Genomic DNA, 15,574 nt, shown 5'->3' on the forward strand with positions numbered 1-15,574 from the left:
CCCCCCCCACCCCAGGTACCGGGACATAGGCCCATAGGGGTCATAGCCCTTGACCTTGTTCTGTGCATTGGTTTCTGCATTACAGTACCGTGTACATGCATGTGCACTGTGCACTCGTGGCTCAGGTCTTCAAAGAAAGAACTACTTGAAATCCATAAATAAACGCCAACAAATCAAGGGAAGAGTACGAAATGCAGTATGTGAAAGAAAACAGGAGAAAAGAAGGTGAAGTGCGAAAGCCAAGAGAAGTGTGAACTAATAACAGGGGTGGGGGGGGGGAATCAAGGGAAGACGGTGAAAAATGGTCGCTGCAGCTCGCGACAACAGCTAGATGTTTGGCCTCTTCGTTGGCCTCCCTGAATTAGTTTTGACTTGTACAACCAGTGGAAATCGATTGAGGATACTAGCCTGAAGCGGTGTGCTGAAGGACGAGTTCTCCCTCTCAGAGTGTGGTCGTTGTGAAAACGGCTGATTTGGAGATTTGACTCACGGACTATTGGCGGAAAAATTGGCAGAATTAATATTTGTTACTTTTCTGGTATGTTTCATGCATGTCTGGTATGGGGATAAAGCCAAATGGAGCAGAATTCAAGGAAGTACCCGCCAAAAGCGTACGGTTTGTATGGTTCTTCCAATTTCACTGCCAGACACTGCTTTTCCAGCAGAATCTGCCACTTTTCAGTCGAGCAATATGCATGTCATGATATCCGCCGAGGGCTACTGTCTGGTACAGGTACATGTACTTGACTGTACTTACAATGTACAATGTACAGTGCTGGCAACTGAAATCCGACCACTGAGCCGCGGGTGCGCTCAAATCGCAAAGACCCAACACGGGATAGTAAAACCACGAAATAGAGATCGCTAGAATGTGAACGCACCGCTCGGGGGTCGGATTTCAGTTGCCAGCATTGTAGGTGGTCCATTCATCTTAAGAAAAGCAACAATAATGATTGTACATGTAGTAGGAAGTACTCAGATGGTGAGTCAAGGAAAATATTTTTTAATGGAAATGAGGAAAACGGCGGGGCACAAGTTCATGATGCGTTCGAGTCCACCAACTAAACCAGATTTTGAACAGTCAGACGTGCACAAGGTAGCACCAGACTGACACGGAATACTGAGACATTCCATGACAAGGACGCGAGCTTGAGCACTGCTCGATAGCGCTAACCAACGGCCTTCCAACTTGGAGGGTTCATGGATATAAGTGATAATTCGATAATTCCAAAGAGGGGAAGGTAAGCGCCATCAAGCCGAACTGTACTGCTGAAAACACCCCTGAAATCGTGTGAGGAGTAACATGGGATGATAGAGAGTACATTCTGAAATCGTGTGAGGAGTAACATGGGATGATAGAGAGTTCATTCATCAACAAAAAGGAGGGGATACTACATGAAGAAACAAAACCACCCCCAATACTTCGGCGAAGGGCATGTGTAAGGCCAAGGTGTAACTGTCTAGCCTTCCCCTCGTGCGCTTATTGATACTCTATCCAGCTGTCCAGCGGCTCTCCTTCCACCGCTCTCTATCTCGCTATACTCTTCTTCACACTCTATCCGTGTTTTCTTTAGGTGTGTGCGTGAGTGTGTGATAAACGACATTGAAGATTAGGACCTGGGGACGAACTTACGAGGACCCGGTGTCATTTACTACTACAGAGTGGTACAAGTACATGTAGTTAGTAGCTGAAAGCACTGAGGTCAGGATCACAAGTAGTCGCAGGAACACACAATCGCTTCAGTTCTTTGATCTCAGCGAGCAGCAGTTACCTACAGCTGACGTGGCTTTAGCTAGTTTCCCATTGCTCGGTTAGCCTGGGCTGAATTGCTTTGCCACGGCCTGCATACCTTGACCGTACTGCAGTAATCATCGGTAGGTGTGTTGCCACTGACCGTACCTTGTGTGAATTGTACTGAGCAACACGCTGTATCTCAGAGATGGATACTGCTGCAAGTAACATTAGTCGTCGCAGCCTCAGCTACAAGGATGACGACCACGATCTGGTTATACTGGTGACGGGAGGCGCTGGATTCCTGGGCAGCAGAATCGTCCAGGCTCTACTCACTAAGGAGTGGGTGCGCGAGGTTCGCGTGCTGGATCTGCTGTGCTCCGAGTCACTCACCATCTCCGAGTCCGGTGAAGGGGACGCGCAGAAAACGATAGCGTGGATGAAGGGCAGTGTGACTAACACTGAGGATGTGCAACGAGCGGTCCGCGGAGCAGATGTCGTGATACACACAGTATCCGTCGTATCGGAGGGATTCATGTCGCCAGCCGCAGTGGAGGCGATCAACGTCGGTGGCACCGAGTGCATACTTAGAGTGTGTAGTCAAGGCAACAGCACGCCTCGCTGTGTTCTATACGCAGGTACCGTTGCAGCAACCATCACGGACGTGGACGTACCAGACAAAGACGAGTCAACCCCTCTTCCAGAACCCACAGCCACCATAGGAGAGTATGCTCGCACCAAGAACCTTGCAGAACGTCTTATGATCTCGTATGATGGCAAGTCGAAGGGCGGCCGTGGCGTTGGTGTGCTGCGGACATGTGTTCTCCGTTGCCCACCGATGTACGGTGAAGGTGATCCATATTGTGTAACTCCGCTGATTGATTCCGTCAAGGCCTGCTTCGGATACGCTCCCAACTTCCTCGACCCTGTACGCGTGCGAGCAGGATACGTTGGTAACGTGGCGGAAGCCTTTGCGGTGGCTGCTGAGAGGCTAGCGCGAGACCCTGACCGTGCGGCGGGAAAGGCGTTCTTCGTTGGAGATGACACAGAGCCAAAGAGCATAACTGAGTTCTGTAGCCCGATCCTGAAGAGTCTCGGATATTCCCTGTTTCCTGTACCAATCCCATCCATAGTTCTATTGCTACTGGCGCATGTTCTAGAGCTGATGTTCACGATTGGTTCACAGCTTCTGCCGTTGAATCCAGCTGGATTTACACTGACCCCGTCTAGAGCACGGCTAATGAGAATTCCGCACACATACAGTGACCGTTGGTTTCGCCATGTATTCAACTTCCAGCCTCCGATCACACCAGAGAAGGCTATGGAGGCGACCATTGGGTTCTATCGTGATCGGCAGCAACGGCGATAACCGACCAATCCATGCAGGTCGGTGGTTAGGTCCTTAGTCATACATGTACGTACACGTGAAAATGATTTTAAACTCTCTCTCTCTCTTTCTCTCCTCTCTCTCTCTCTCTCTCTCTCTCTCTCTCTCTCTCTCTCTCTCTCGCTCTCTCTCTCTCTCTTTCTCTCCTCTCTCTCTCTCTCTCTCTCTCTCTCTCTCTCTCTCTCTCTCTCTCTCTCTCTTTCTCTCTCTCTTTCTCTCTCTCTTTCTCTCTCTCTTTCTCTCTCTCTTTCTCTCTCTCTTTCTCTCTCTCTTTCTCTCTCTCTTTCTCTCTCTCTTTCTCCCTCTCTTTCTCTCTCTCTTTCTCTCACAATCTCACTTGTCTCCCCCATGGTGCGTGATGTGCGCCTTGATCCCCGGCGAGACAATTGGCCGGGGGGGGGGGGGGGCGGGGGGGGGGGAGCACACTTACGAATTGCGGACGCCGCTAGGAGCGGAAACTGAGCAGTCCAGAAGGAGCATTTTCTCCTCAGTTCGCGATGTCATTTTGGACTAGGTAGAAGTACAATGCAGTATACTTGTAGTACTCGTACTACTCCCAGGTACAATGTTATGTTGTAGTCCAACCAGGGATTATTGTACTACTCCCTGGCCAGCTGGATCAAACTGTTGGTGGTGGCAACCAGCACAATTGTGCTATATGATTTTAGTAACAGACGTGCGTTCCTTGAGAGAAAAGCTATCTTGTGCTGAATAGGACAATCGCAATAGTCTTGCCTCTCCTTTTTTCACTTCAACTTTGCTGATGATTTCCGTCACCCTCATATCGATGTCCTTGTGTGAGTGGCTTTTACTTTACTTTTCTAAACCGTTAACGTTAACGTTAACGTTAACGTTTATCACTCTTCGTTTACCATGGTGCAGCAGCACTGCTCCACTTTAGGTGCTACATGTAGTTTTTTAGTCAGCTTTTGTACATTCACTTTTGTGTGGTATTCGCTTTTTTTAAAGTGATGAAAACCATTGATGATTGTCATGAGGAAATGTCATGGTTACTCTACAATTTAGCCCTTGGCGGATAATGCTCGCAAAATGGGCAGATTCTGCTAAAAAACGGTGAAGTTGGCAGAACCATACAATTCTTATGGCAGGCACTACCTTGAATTCTGGTCTATTTCTTTATCCACATACCAAACATGCATGAAACATACCAGAAAAGGTAGACCGCAAGCTAGCTGTTTGGGCCTGGCCTAGCGCCTGCCCTCATCACTGACATCAACACAGCTACGAGCGTGAGTGAGCTTACTGAGCTACCAGCCAGCAGCACTGGGCAGCCTACCGAGATAGAAGAGGCGAGATCGAAGGAACCGCGACGAAAAGCTGTAGACTAGACTTGTCTGTGTGTAGCAGGGTATACCTGGTATACCGGTACTTCAACGTAGTAGTAATAATAATTATAATAATAATTTGAAACTCGGATGTTGAGCCAATAATAAGTGTAGAAAGGAAAAGGAAATACACTGTATAGATACGAGTTGAGAGTAACTCTCCATCACTGTAACCAGATACTATAATATACAGTCAGAAAGTGCAACAACCAGGCACAAAACTGACAGAGTACTGAGACATTCGACATGTTCGACATGTCAGTGTTGTGCCTGGTTGTTGCACTTTCTGACTGTATAATTATAGTATCTGGTTACAGTGATGGAGAGTTACTCTCAACTCGTATCTATAATTATTTCCTTTTCCTTTCTACACCTATAATAATAATAATAAAAATTGCAATTTCAATTTGGACTTCACGGAGAATTTGTCTAAGGGCGCGTTTGGTTGGTACGAACTAGAACAGGATTCACCAGAACAGCGCGTTTGGTTGGGACTGCACCTGTTCTGGGTCGGCCAGAACATGTTCTGCTTGCTCCGGCCTCGAGGCCAGAGCAGACCGAGCAGTTTCACTTTTTCACAGTGAAACCTGGCGGGAACATCGATTTTGGTCCCAAATGATCACGTGCATACGCTTTTGGGTTGGACTCGTTGTACCGTACAAAGTGACCATGGTGACCCATACACATTTTCAAGTTTCAAACATTTTTCCACGAAAATGTGCTCTGTTTCTGGAGTACCGTTTGGTTGGCATGAGGCTGCTCCATGTGCACCAGCTGTTCGATCCTGTTCTAGATCGTACCAACCAAACGCACCCTAAGTGTTCGGAAAATTGAGGCCACATGCCACGTACTGCTCTTTTCTCTCCGAAACTCAACACTTGCAAGCCAGAAGGATAGATTTACCATCACTGTGGGTACGAGTCATACTGTAGCTCAGTTGGTTAGAGCATTGCTCGCGAATAGCAAGGTTCCTGGTTCGAGTCCCGGTGGCGTGACTGATGATTTTTCTTTCTTTCATATCTGGCTTGCAAGTGTTGAGTTTCGGAGAGAAAAGAGCAGTGCGTGGCATTTTAGGCCTCAAATTTCCTAACACTTTGAATAATAGTTTCGTAATACGTATTCGCATGCAACGACGCAAATCCACACAATTCAGTAGACACTTTTTCTATCAAACGTTTTCTTTCCCTTCTCTTCAGGATAGTACAGGGAATGTTGGAAATTAGAAAAAAACACATAACTACAGCTGTATATAGATAATGAAAGAAAGAAAAAGTCAACACTTCAACATAGGTGTTAAAATGATTAAAGTGTTAAAACTCAAAAACAAACAGCTGCAAGTTGTAGACAAACACGTTGAACACATCAGGGAACACTTGTCACACTTTCACGAGGTGTGACACCAAACAACTGCAACGATAACACATTCTCCTTCTGTACACATAGTTCTGGATCTAGTTTACGAATATGCAGAGCTTCTAACACAGCAAGATGTAACTTAGACCTTCCACGAGTCAAAATCGAAAAGATATCATCACTATACAACTTACGACAACTAGCACTGCCCGACAAATGACGCTTGATGGACGATGTCCGATCACTTAGCTCTGTCACCTTGACTCGTGGAAGGTCTAAGTTACATCTTGCTGTGTTAGAAGCTCTGTATATTCGTAAACTAGATCCAGAACTATGTGTACAGAAGGAGAATGTGTTATCGTTGCAGTTGTTTGGTGTCACACCTCGTGAAAGTGTGACAAGTGTTCCCTGATGTGTTCAACGTGTTTGTCTACAACTTGCAGCTGTTTGTTTTTGAGTTTTAACACTTTAATCATTTTAACACCTATGTTGAAGTGTTGACTTTTTCTTTCTTTCATTATCTATTATAGTTATGTGTTTTTTTCTAATTTCCAACATTCCCTGTACTATCCTGAAGAGAAGGGAAAGAAAACGTTTGATAGAAAAAGTGTCTACTGAATTGTGTGGATTTGCGTCGTTGCATGCGAATACGTATTACGAAACTGTTTTTCCCACCGCCTCCAAACTACTTTGAATAATAATAGTAATAATGATATACGACTGATGAAGATAATGTTATTTCCTTTGTAATCCCCATAACAACATCAACGTCCTGATCATTTGTACAATACCTGTCTTTGTCCAATACATGTCGTTGCAAATTCTTTATCATTGTTTTGATGTTGGAGTTTGGATTGAGTTTCTTTCCTTTCTTCCTCTTCCTTCCTATTTCTTGTCCCTTTGGTTTTTGGCTTTTTATATTTCACTTTTTATTTTTTGCTGTCCCACCCATGGAAATATTTCCCGGTGGGTCTGGCTTATCGCCTTCGAAAGAAGTGAATAAAGGAGACATAATACTTTATTACGAAGTAGTGGTTGCGACTTCGGCGATGATTTGTAAGAAAGGTTTGCTCCCCACACCGGAGCTCGCGCTATTCCGCCGACTTTACTTGACACTTGACTGACTCACGACTGTCATCCAGAGCACACGAGAAGTCCATCGAACCTTCGACTCGGCAAACCTGCAAGAAAGCACCACTCCCTGCTCAATACACAGTGTTTCGGGGAATTCACCCCTCATCAGTTGAGCTTGAGTAGGCTGAGGAAGATTGTGCCTGAAGAGCACCACTTATATAGTGCTCTCCAGGCACAAACATCACCAGGGATACAAACTGACAGAGATGCTCCGCTTCCAGCGTGACAAACACCTCGTGAACACCAGATAGCAGCGTGAGTCAGTGTCGCTCCTGGACGGTGAGACAGACAAAGTGTCAAGTAAAGTCGGCGGAATAGCGCGAGCTCCGGTGTGGGGAGCAAACCTTTCTTACAAATCATCGCCGAAGTCGCAACCACTACTTCGTACTGTTGTGCCCAGCGCGGGCTTGCGACTAGTTGGTTTGGAGGTGACAGCGTTGCGAATGACCGAGGGTCCTCGACGCAAAAGCAATCGATATAGGAGGATAAGCCTGTATTCTCAAGGTAACCAATTGTCGAAAATTGAGAAGAATTCGGTATGTCACTAAATTCGTCTTCAAATTTCCCGCGGTTGCAAATAAAAGTGCAACTTTTAGACGACTTTTTTGAACTTGGCGCACCGACTGTACGCTTGACAGCACGATTTGAGGCGTGGAGTAGTAAGATACCAGTATCTTACTACCCCTTGATACCTGATGCATGGACGTCGTCATCTTCATCCCGCAGATCGAAAATGTACAGATGTCGCGTGATTTCGCGCAATGGTCCGCAGCAACAGTAGCGATAGTGTTCATCCATGGGGAAATGTAGCAAACGCCTCAACCATTCCCAATTCATCCATAAAAGGCATTTCTGAACGCATTTTGTCCATAATACGGAGGATTAGCAAGACGAAATTCGCGTTCGCGTTCGCTCTCCAAAGAAAGTCGAACACAGTGACGGAATTCGCGTTATGAGAAGGATTAGCAAACAGAATTCGCACATGCATGATGTTGACACGACGTAGGCAGTACAGCGTGGTAAATTTATGACTGCCCTGACACGAATCCACGATTCGTGTTCCGACTACTTTTCCGAACGAAAAATGCGAAAGTTCGCAATCCAGTTCGCGAACTGAAAAATGTTTGCGAACGCGAATTTCGTCTTGCTAATCCTCCGTAATATGAATATTTTGTCCTCATTTTCTTCAGAATATTTGAATTATATGCTGGCTTCATTCCAATATTCCCTTTGTCGCTCAATATGCCATAATTATATGAACTGTCTCACAAAATATGCGGAAATATGCGCAAGCATATTTGGTCGAGGCCTACCGGGGTATACCGTGGTGGCGAGTGTTGTGCTTGTACATGTATGTAGTCTTCGGTCTACCACGCCGCGGTCCACGCGTGCACGGTATAGACCCCTTTCCGGATAGAACACAGTGCGCGTTGCATGGCAACGGGTGACGTGCAAAAATGTTTGGTGGGCAAGAAGTTCAGCCCAAACTGCAGTGAAAGTAATTTTTCAACCAGGAAGCAACAATGTCTGCTGTCATCCCTGACTCTGCTGCCGCTGAGCAGCCACCACCCTTGCCTCAGCCACTGGCTGTCCTTGCTGAACAACTTTCAAAAGGGTCCGAAGCCAGCGATGCCGATTTTGTTGGGGTTCAGACTTCTCTTGCGACGCTGAAGGTGGCCGAACTGAAGGAAATTGCCAAATTTCTGGATGTTCGGTTGACTGGAGCAACAAAGAAGGCTGACATCGTGGAGCGCTTGGTGTCGATGTCCAAGATTGGTTTGGCTGGTGCTGCTGATGCGTCGTCCTCTGGTGCTTCCGTTGGACTGCAGTATATAACTCAAGACGTTCGGGGCACTTTGTCTTCGTTGCCTCGTTTCAACGAGGTGCAAGACTGGTGCAAGGAGTTTCGTGCTGCTGTGGTGCGGTTCCACTTCATGGATTTATTGACGTACTTGGTCTATGGACGAGACAAGACGTTTGATATGGAGAGCATGAAGGCATTTAGGTGAGTAATGAACATGGGCGGTGTGGGTACGTTGTGATAGTAGGCAGTTTGAATTCGTAATCTCTCAAGACAAAGTCAGTGTGTGTCAAGTTTTGTTGAAAGACCTACTGTAACTGAGGTCAACTAGCATTTTCGAATCAGTTGCCATCAATGTCTAATCAGTGAAGGAATTCAGCTAGGGAACCCCTGAATTGCACATCCCTAATATTGTCTCTTTTCTCCAAATGTGTCTTTGGAAATTTTGTTGGCAACAGGTCTTTGAAGGCGTACCAATTTTTTGCCGATGGCTTTGTGAAGAATGTGTGGAGCAAGCAATATCCTGCATCTGGGGAGAACGGTGTGGCAATCTCCTATCTCCGTGCTTACGTCCACCATTCCTTGTCGTGTGATACACCGCTCACCGTGTATGTGTCGTTGAACACTGAGACTGGTGAAGTCTACGCTGCGCAATGCAGCTGTATTGCCGGGTAAGTGTTTTCACAGAAACGCACTACGAGTTGGTGTGTTTTCTTCAGTCCAAATGTGACAGTTGACCTGCGGCACTGATAAATCCTATTATAACTCTTCCTCCTTACCTGTGCTGTGATAGTTCCTTTGTAGTGACATGTATTTTGCAGATGATTGTTATAATAACTTCTTTGTTCAACAAGTTTGTGATGTGATGAGTTCTGACAGCTCTATCTGACGTTGGCATATATTTGTTGTCTCCCGTGCATGGTGTGCGTGTGCGGTTGTTGTTTATGTTAGGCTGGGAGAGGCGTGCAATCATGTTGCTGCCCTACTCTTCTTCATTGAATCCGCTGCAAAAAGGAATCTAGTGGAGCTACCCGTGGAGTTGTCTAAAACGTCACAACCTATGCGCTGGAATCAGCCTCCAAAGAAGCATGTCGATCCTCAGCCACTCGCCAATATGGAGTTTGTGAAAGCTTGCCATGGCATGACTGATGATGAAGTGGAGAGGAAGCAGCTGCGAGCGGAGTTTGATCCCCGTGCACCGTCACACCGCCAAGTCACATCTGCTGACGCACTCACCTTGCAGGAGGCATTAGCAGCGGGAAAGGCATCAGCCAAGAACTGTGGGTTCTTCCATTTCTGGGAAGTCGAAGACCAGTCATCAGGACTTGCTGCTACTCCAGTTAGCCAACCCAAGGACCTTTCGCCATTGGTCCTGTTCCATTCTGACAGGCTTCCAGGTGGAACGAGTGAAGATGCCCTTGGTCGATATACCGGACCACTGTCCAAGTACGGTGTATCCCAAAAGGAAGTGGAAGACTTCACCAAAGGCCAGACAGATAACTCGTGGTGGTTCGACCTACGTCATGGGCGCCTAACTAGCTCACGATTTGGTGACATCGTTCGCTCTCGAGCCCAGGAGCCAGTCTCGCTGCTGGCCGGTATCATGGGATACACCACCATTTCCGCTTTGCCACCTGCCATGCGATGGGGAGTGGAGAATGAGCCCAGGGCGAGGGACATGTACCTCAGTGTGGCACTCGAAGATGGAAAGAACATCACCGTAAGAGAGTGTGGTCTTAGCCTCCATCGTGACTACCACTTCATTGGTGCGAGTTCTGATGGAATCGTTGTGGAGGAGCTTGAGAGCGGCGTGGTGGAGCGTGGCTGCCTGGAAATAAAATGCCCCTTCTCCATCCAGGGCACATCTATTGTTAACCTCACGCCAACTCGGATCGCCCAGCAATTCCCTGGCAAGTCATTCTTGGAATGCCACGCGGACGGGTCAGCCCACTTATGCAAGAATCACAAGTACTATGACCAGGTGATTGGTGAGATGGCGGTCATGGATGTGAAGTGGTGTGACTTTGTGGTGTTCACATGTGCTGGCGTGCTTGTAGAGCGTATCATGTTCGATGACGCTCATTGGCAAACCATGCTCATGAAGTTAACATCCTTCTACGAGCAGTTTGTTATCCCAGAGCTGTGCTCTCACAAGCTGTACCTTTCAAAGTACAAGTCATGAATGACAAGAAAAAATATTTTTGTGTTTATATTCTGTACATAGGGATTTCAATCTATTTTGCTTCGCTAGATTTTTTGGAACTTTGTACAGCAATGCCCCATCTTCTGCGAGGGATATGCTCGGAACCTTCTCATGTTCCCAGCATTGAAACTTAATTCTGTACATAGCGGTTCCGATCGATTTTTCTGTTATTGTGCGGAATTCTATGGATGACATCGCACACATCCTTGTACCTGTCTGTCATTATAAATATTGGCTGGATATTATGCTACTTCTGGTAGCCCGTACCAACTTGCTTCGGTGACAATCGCGGTGACAGTGCACTCTTTATCACATCCCAACCCCACAAATAACATGCACCCAGCCAGTGACCTGGCAGCATTTGGTATGTTCATATTCACAAGCTTTGGGAATTACACAAAATAGTATTTTGAACCAGAGACCTTTGCTTGATCGTGGCATACGCCACCATTTCCACTTTGCCGCCTGCCATGCGGTGGGGAGTGGAGACAATGCACTCTTTATCACATCACAACCCCACAAACAACACGCACGCAGCCAGTGACCTAGCAGCAGTTGGTACGTTCATATTCACAAGCTATGGCACTTCCAGAAAATATTACTTCGAACCAGAGACCTTTACTTGACCGGAGCACTGTGCTTCCGCCGCGCCATGTAGCCGTACTTTGTATTTACATTACATGTGAAGATAGCGTGCGAATCCAGCTCCGATCCTGCTCTGATATGTTCAGAAAAATGATTCTAACTGTGCACCTCCCTTCGGGCTCCAGTAATAAGACGAATCGTCTGTTGGAGAAACCGAAGTAAAATAAGAGTGGTTATTATTATTATTATAGTGTGCTGAAAAATAGACCATAATAAAGAGAACAAAAGAAGATAGAACTTGAATATAGTGATTCACATGTCTCTTCAATTTACTAGCGGGGCGTCGAAGTTTGTGAGGAAGAAGCACACTTTCACGATGTGAGACGACAGACTCGACATGCTCACAGGGAACACAGTGTTGAGGACACGGTAGCAACGTGCACGTCCGATAGCCCGTTCGACATGGATACGCAGCTCTGCAATGCGGCGGGTCTTCTCGATCTTCTGGGCGCTCATCTGGCTATCAGCACCGAGCTTTGGCGGGATGTTCAGTTTCACTCCATGGAGAGCAAGAGGCACCTCGATGTCAAAGCCCTTGTCAGCCATGACACTGTCACCCTTCTCCAGAAGCTGCAACAGACCGCTCTGCTCTGTGATGACCTTGTCACTGACTCGGCCACCCCAAACATCCGACACAAAAGTCACAAGACCAGCAGGTGAAACACCTACAAGAATCTTCATGGTGTTCCGGCTCTTGTAGCTGGAGTAAGTGATCGACTGGTTCAGGAGAGAAGTTGGGCGCTCCATCTGGATCTCCAAACAGTCAATGATAATCCTCGTCTGCGGAAACTTGGACTTAAAGCACGGTGGCATGAACTTGTCCACAAGTTGTCTGGACGGGAACGGGAAGAGGAGAGACAGCTCACGGGACAGAAACAGAATCCACGTGGAGTACATCCTGCTGAACGTGGAGTCAGGCATTTGCATCAGGGCTGCCACAAACCCGCCACACATACCATGGCGCAACCGGACAAGCGTCGCAAAGAACTGGTTGGCAATGGACAAGTCCTTGGTCATCCGAGGGCCAGGCTTGTTGTCCTTGGGGTCACTGGTGGAATCACCGCGCCAGGCAGTGAGCTTTGCGGCCTTCTCCTGCACATGACCTAAGACAGCATGGAACACGGAGCGGTTCGGCAGACCAGTGAGGAAGCGACACTTCTCATCAGACTCGTCAATCCAGTGCACACCAAACTGTGCCTTCGAAAGCCCAGTCTCTAGTTCCCCGCAACGCCGCTTTAGCCGTTCAACTTCCGCCCTCAACTTCTTGCATTCCTCTTCCAAACGATCAGTGTCCGAGGTGTAGGGTTCATCAGGTCCACATGCTGTAGAACATGGAAGAGAAAGATAACACAAATCACGTCACAATTGACCAGGGACAAGTGAGATCACAGTACCGGCACATAACATCTAACCCTCCAAATGGGAGTGATGCAATGGAGAAGATTAGGTACGTTTCGTCCATGACGTCCAGGTGCAATTCAAAGAACAGGGATCAGAAACAATCTACCGATATTACACAAGGTCAGGACATCTTAGAAACGTACAATAATTATTGAACCAATATGGGACCCGCAGCATTTTCACTCACTACTGTACACATGCGACAAGAGTTGAAACCAATCACAGATATGACACTACTTGAAGGCCAAGACAGCAGACACCTTACCTGTAGACACCTTGATAGGAGCAATAGTTGGCACTTCAAGATTCAGAAGACTGGACATCCCGGTTGAGTTCTGAGCAACAAACAAGTAGACATACACCTACACTTTATGATTCTCGAAAAAATAATTTAATTCTTCCAGACACCATCATCTAGAAAGAGAAATTTCAAAATGCATCTGAAGAATAACGTCTTTCTGGCCTGGCCAATGGAGTGTGCATGGCCTTTCCAAGAAGGGGACCTTCCAGCATCGTACAACATCGATGCATCAGGGGCACAAGCTGATTGCAACGTATGAAATTCATAACGTACAAACAACTAAATTTTGAATTACTCAACGTACAGAATCAGTCAGAAGTTTTTTCTTACCTTGAAAATAGGAGAGGACAGTTGAAGTTTGGCGAAGTACGAGTGGTCATGAGAAACACCATGTCGTTGGCTTGCCTTCCTTGCCTCTTCTTTCTGCTTCAGCCTTGCAGCATCAGCCAATTTCTTTTTCCTCAGCTCAGTAAACTTCTCACGTCGGACAGAACGATCGATTTTTGACGTAGCTGTTTCAGGGTTCGCGGAGTCATAACCGAGCTTCAAGGACGGCACATAGTCAGGATGGGACTCGTCATCCTTTGCTTCCTTTGCATTCGGATTGCCAAGAACAAAATGCTTCTTGCAGACTCGCTCGTCAGTGTCTGGTGTCCAGGGCGATCCATCAGCTTCTTTACGGCGAATTGCAGCAATCCAGAGTCCCCTGCGCTTGGGATTTGTTGGAAATCGGTGGAAACCACCTCCACAGCCACGCGTATACCTATTTGTGCATCCTATGACGGCACAGGTCTGCACCATGGCTGAAACTAAAAGGAAAGGACGACAAAATAGATCCAACCAACTAAAAAGACAAAGTAACTAATTAGTAGAGTGGTTCTTCTTGCCCACCAAAGTTTGAATTTCTCGGTAACCATAGAGATTCGCGGCGATCCGGAAAGGGGTCTATACCATGGTATACCGCGTACCGGTAGTGCATGCACTAGTGCCTTGTAGTACTAGTAGTAGTGGCGAACAGTATTATTTTACGTAGTCTAGTGCTAGCATGCTATGTCACAGTATGTGTAAGTACATTGTATCTAATATTGACTGAGTACGAGGTCAATAGGAAAATAATAAAAGCCGAGTAAAAGACCGAGGCGAAGCCGAGGTCTTTTACGAGGTCTTTTATTTCCTATACTGACCAAGTACGAAGTCAATATTAGATGTATCACGACTGACCAAAGCATGCGTTCAATCGCTAAAAAGGAGTCAAATATAAGCGGTCAATATAGCCCTAAGGAGTGAAATATGCAGGACTATTTGACTGCTTAGGTATGGCAAAAATCTATGTGAGTCCATACTAAGGGAGTGATAAAAGTAAAGATACTGACCAAGTACGAAGTCAATATTACTTATTATTAGATAAATGACATTATCACTCCCTTAGTATTGACTCACATAGATTTTTGCCATACCTAAAGCAGTCAAATAGTCCTGCATATTTCACTCCTTAGGGCTATATTGACCGCTTATATTTGACTCCTTTTTAGCGATTGAACGCATGCTTTGGTCAGTCGTGTCTCGTGATAAATGATCTAATATTGACTTCGTACTTGGTCAGTATGAAATAAAAGACCTCGTAAAAGACCTCGGCTTCGCCTCGGTCTTTTACTCGGCTTTTATTTCTTTTGACCTCGTAATCAGTCAATATTAGATACGTATTTGCGTAAATGTTTTTTACAACACACTGCGCACTAGTACTACTAGTAGTAGTAGTAATGCACTCGTCTTTTTCATTCATTGTAGATCTAAAAAGATAAACGACTCCCTGCTCTAAAGTAAAGACCAAGGAAGACTCGTAGATATATACTCAGCTGCTGATCTGCTTGTCAGAAGCTAACCCGTACCGTAGCGTGTGGGGTCAACTGTATCGGTCTCTCTTTGTCTTAGGAAAGCAAATGGGCGAAGTCGATATTTGCAAGTATTTTTAAGTAGCCATGAACTTACAGGGTCAGGGGCACGCCGAGTTGCACAGCAAGTTATATGACGACAATTCTCGATCTCACGCTGATTTTGAGTTAGCAGTTCAAGCTCTGCTGGCAGAATTAGATGCGTTTTACCCGGAACACGATGTTTATCTGGAGGTGGACGTCTTGGCGGAGGAATACCTTGGCACTAGCAACGATCTCAGGCAGGTCGAGATAAGCGATGCGCCAATTCACGAGTTCTTGTTGCGAATGGTGACGTGCGGAAACGTAGCGGCTATCGACCAGGTTCTGCGGGCCCTAT

At 46.4% G+C, this 15,574-nt stretch overlaps 3 protein-coding genes and 1 long non-coding RNA gene across 4 annotated transcripts in view; 2 read left to right on the top strand and 2 right to left on the bottom strand.

Annotated features, from left to right (window-relative positions):
• The window catches only part of LOC135810736 (uncharacterized), a 64,452-nt gene extending 59,170 nt beyond the window's left edge, over nt 1-5,282 (bottom strand). Inside the window, exon 1 of the long non-coding RNA XR_010552354.1 lies at nt 4,987-5,282. This is a non-coding gene — a long non-coding RNA (uncharacterized LOC135810736). The remainder of the gene's footprint in view (nt 1-4,986) is intronic.
• On the top strand, nt 1,900-3,178 carry LOC135810735 (3 beta-hydroxysteroid dehydrogenase/Delta 5-->4-isomerase type 2-like). Its single transcript, XM_065324208.1, has one exon. The coding sequence runs from the start codon at nt 1,941-1,943 to the stop codon at nt 3,099-3,101; it is 1,161 nt and encodes a 386-aa protein (XP_065180280.1). The 5' UTR covers nt 1,900-1,940; the 3' UTR covers nt 3,102-3,178.
• Nucleotides 5,283-8,368: 3,086 nt separating the features above from the next.
• On the top strand, nt 8,369-11,349 carry LOC135808765 (uncharacterized). Its single transcript, XM_065321990.1, has 3 exons — nt 8,369-8,957; nt 9,212-9,424; nt 9,705-11,349. Exons 1-3 carry the CDS (start codon nt 8,476-8,478, stop codon nt 10,933-10,935), a joined length of 1,926 nt encoding a protein of 641 aa, XP_065178062.1. The 5' UTR covers nt 8,369-8,475; the 3' UTR covers nt 10,936-11,349.
• A 516-nt stretch (nt 11,350-11,865) lies between these two features.
• LOC135808766 (uncharacterized) lies at nt 11,866-14,242 on the bottom strand. Its single transcript, XM_065321991.1, has 3 exons — nt 13,634-14,242; nt 13,268-13,337; nt 11,866-12,923 (listed from the first exon to the last, which is right to left on the bottom strand). Exons 1-3 carry the CDS (start codon nt 14,102-14,104, stop codon nt 11,866-11,868), a joined length of 1,599 nt encoding a protein of 532 aa, XP_065178063.1. The 5' UTR covers nt 14,105-14,242.
• Nucleotides 14,243-15,574: the final 1,332 nt, after the last annotated feature.

This window comes from Sycon ciliatum, chromosome 2, assembly GCF_964019385.1.
Source record: "Sycon ciliatum chromosome 2, ocSycCili1.1, whole genome shotgun sequence".
Lineage (NCBI taxonomy): Eukaryota > Metazoa > Porifera > Calcarea > Leucosolenida > Sycettidae > Sycon > Sycon ciliatum.

Bases quoted from the DNA above. Each gene is read 5' to 3' on its own strand.
- LOC135810735 (XM_065324208.1), top strand. From the start codon at position 1,941: ATGGATACTGCTGCAAGTAACATTAGTCGTCGCAGCCTCAGCTACAAG.
- LOC135808765 (XM_065321990.1), top strand. From the start codon at position 8,476: ATGTCTGCTGTCATCCCTGACTCTGCTGCCGCTGAGCAGCCACCACCC. The intron at 8,958-9,211 runs GTGAGTAATGAA...TGTTGGCAACAG, and splicing joins GAGAGCATGAAGGCATTTAG to GTCTTTGAAGGCGTACCAAT. The intron at 9,425-9,704 runs GTAAGTGTTTTC...TGTTTATGTTAG, and splicing joins CAATGCAGCTGTATTGCCGG to GCTGGGAGAGGCGTGCAATC.
- LOC135808766 (XM_065321991.1), bottom strand. From the start codon at position 14,104: ATGGTGCAGACCTGTGCCGTCATAGGATGCACAAATAGGTATACGCGT. The intron at 13,338-13,633 runs GTAAGAAAAAAC...TTTGTTGCTCAG, and splicing joins TGTCCTCTCCTATTTTCAAG to AACTCAACCGGGATGTCCAG. The intron at 12,924-13,267 runs GTAAGGTGTCTG...CATGTTCTACAG, and splicing joins TCCTATCAAGGTGTCTACAG to CATGTGGACCTGATGAACCC.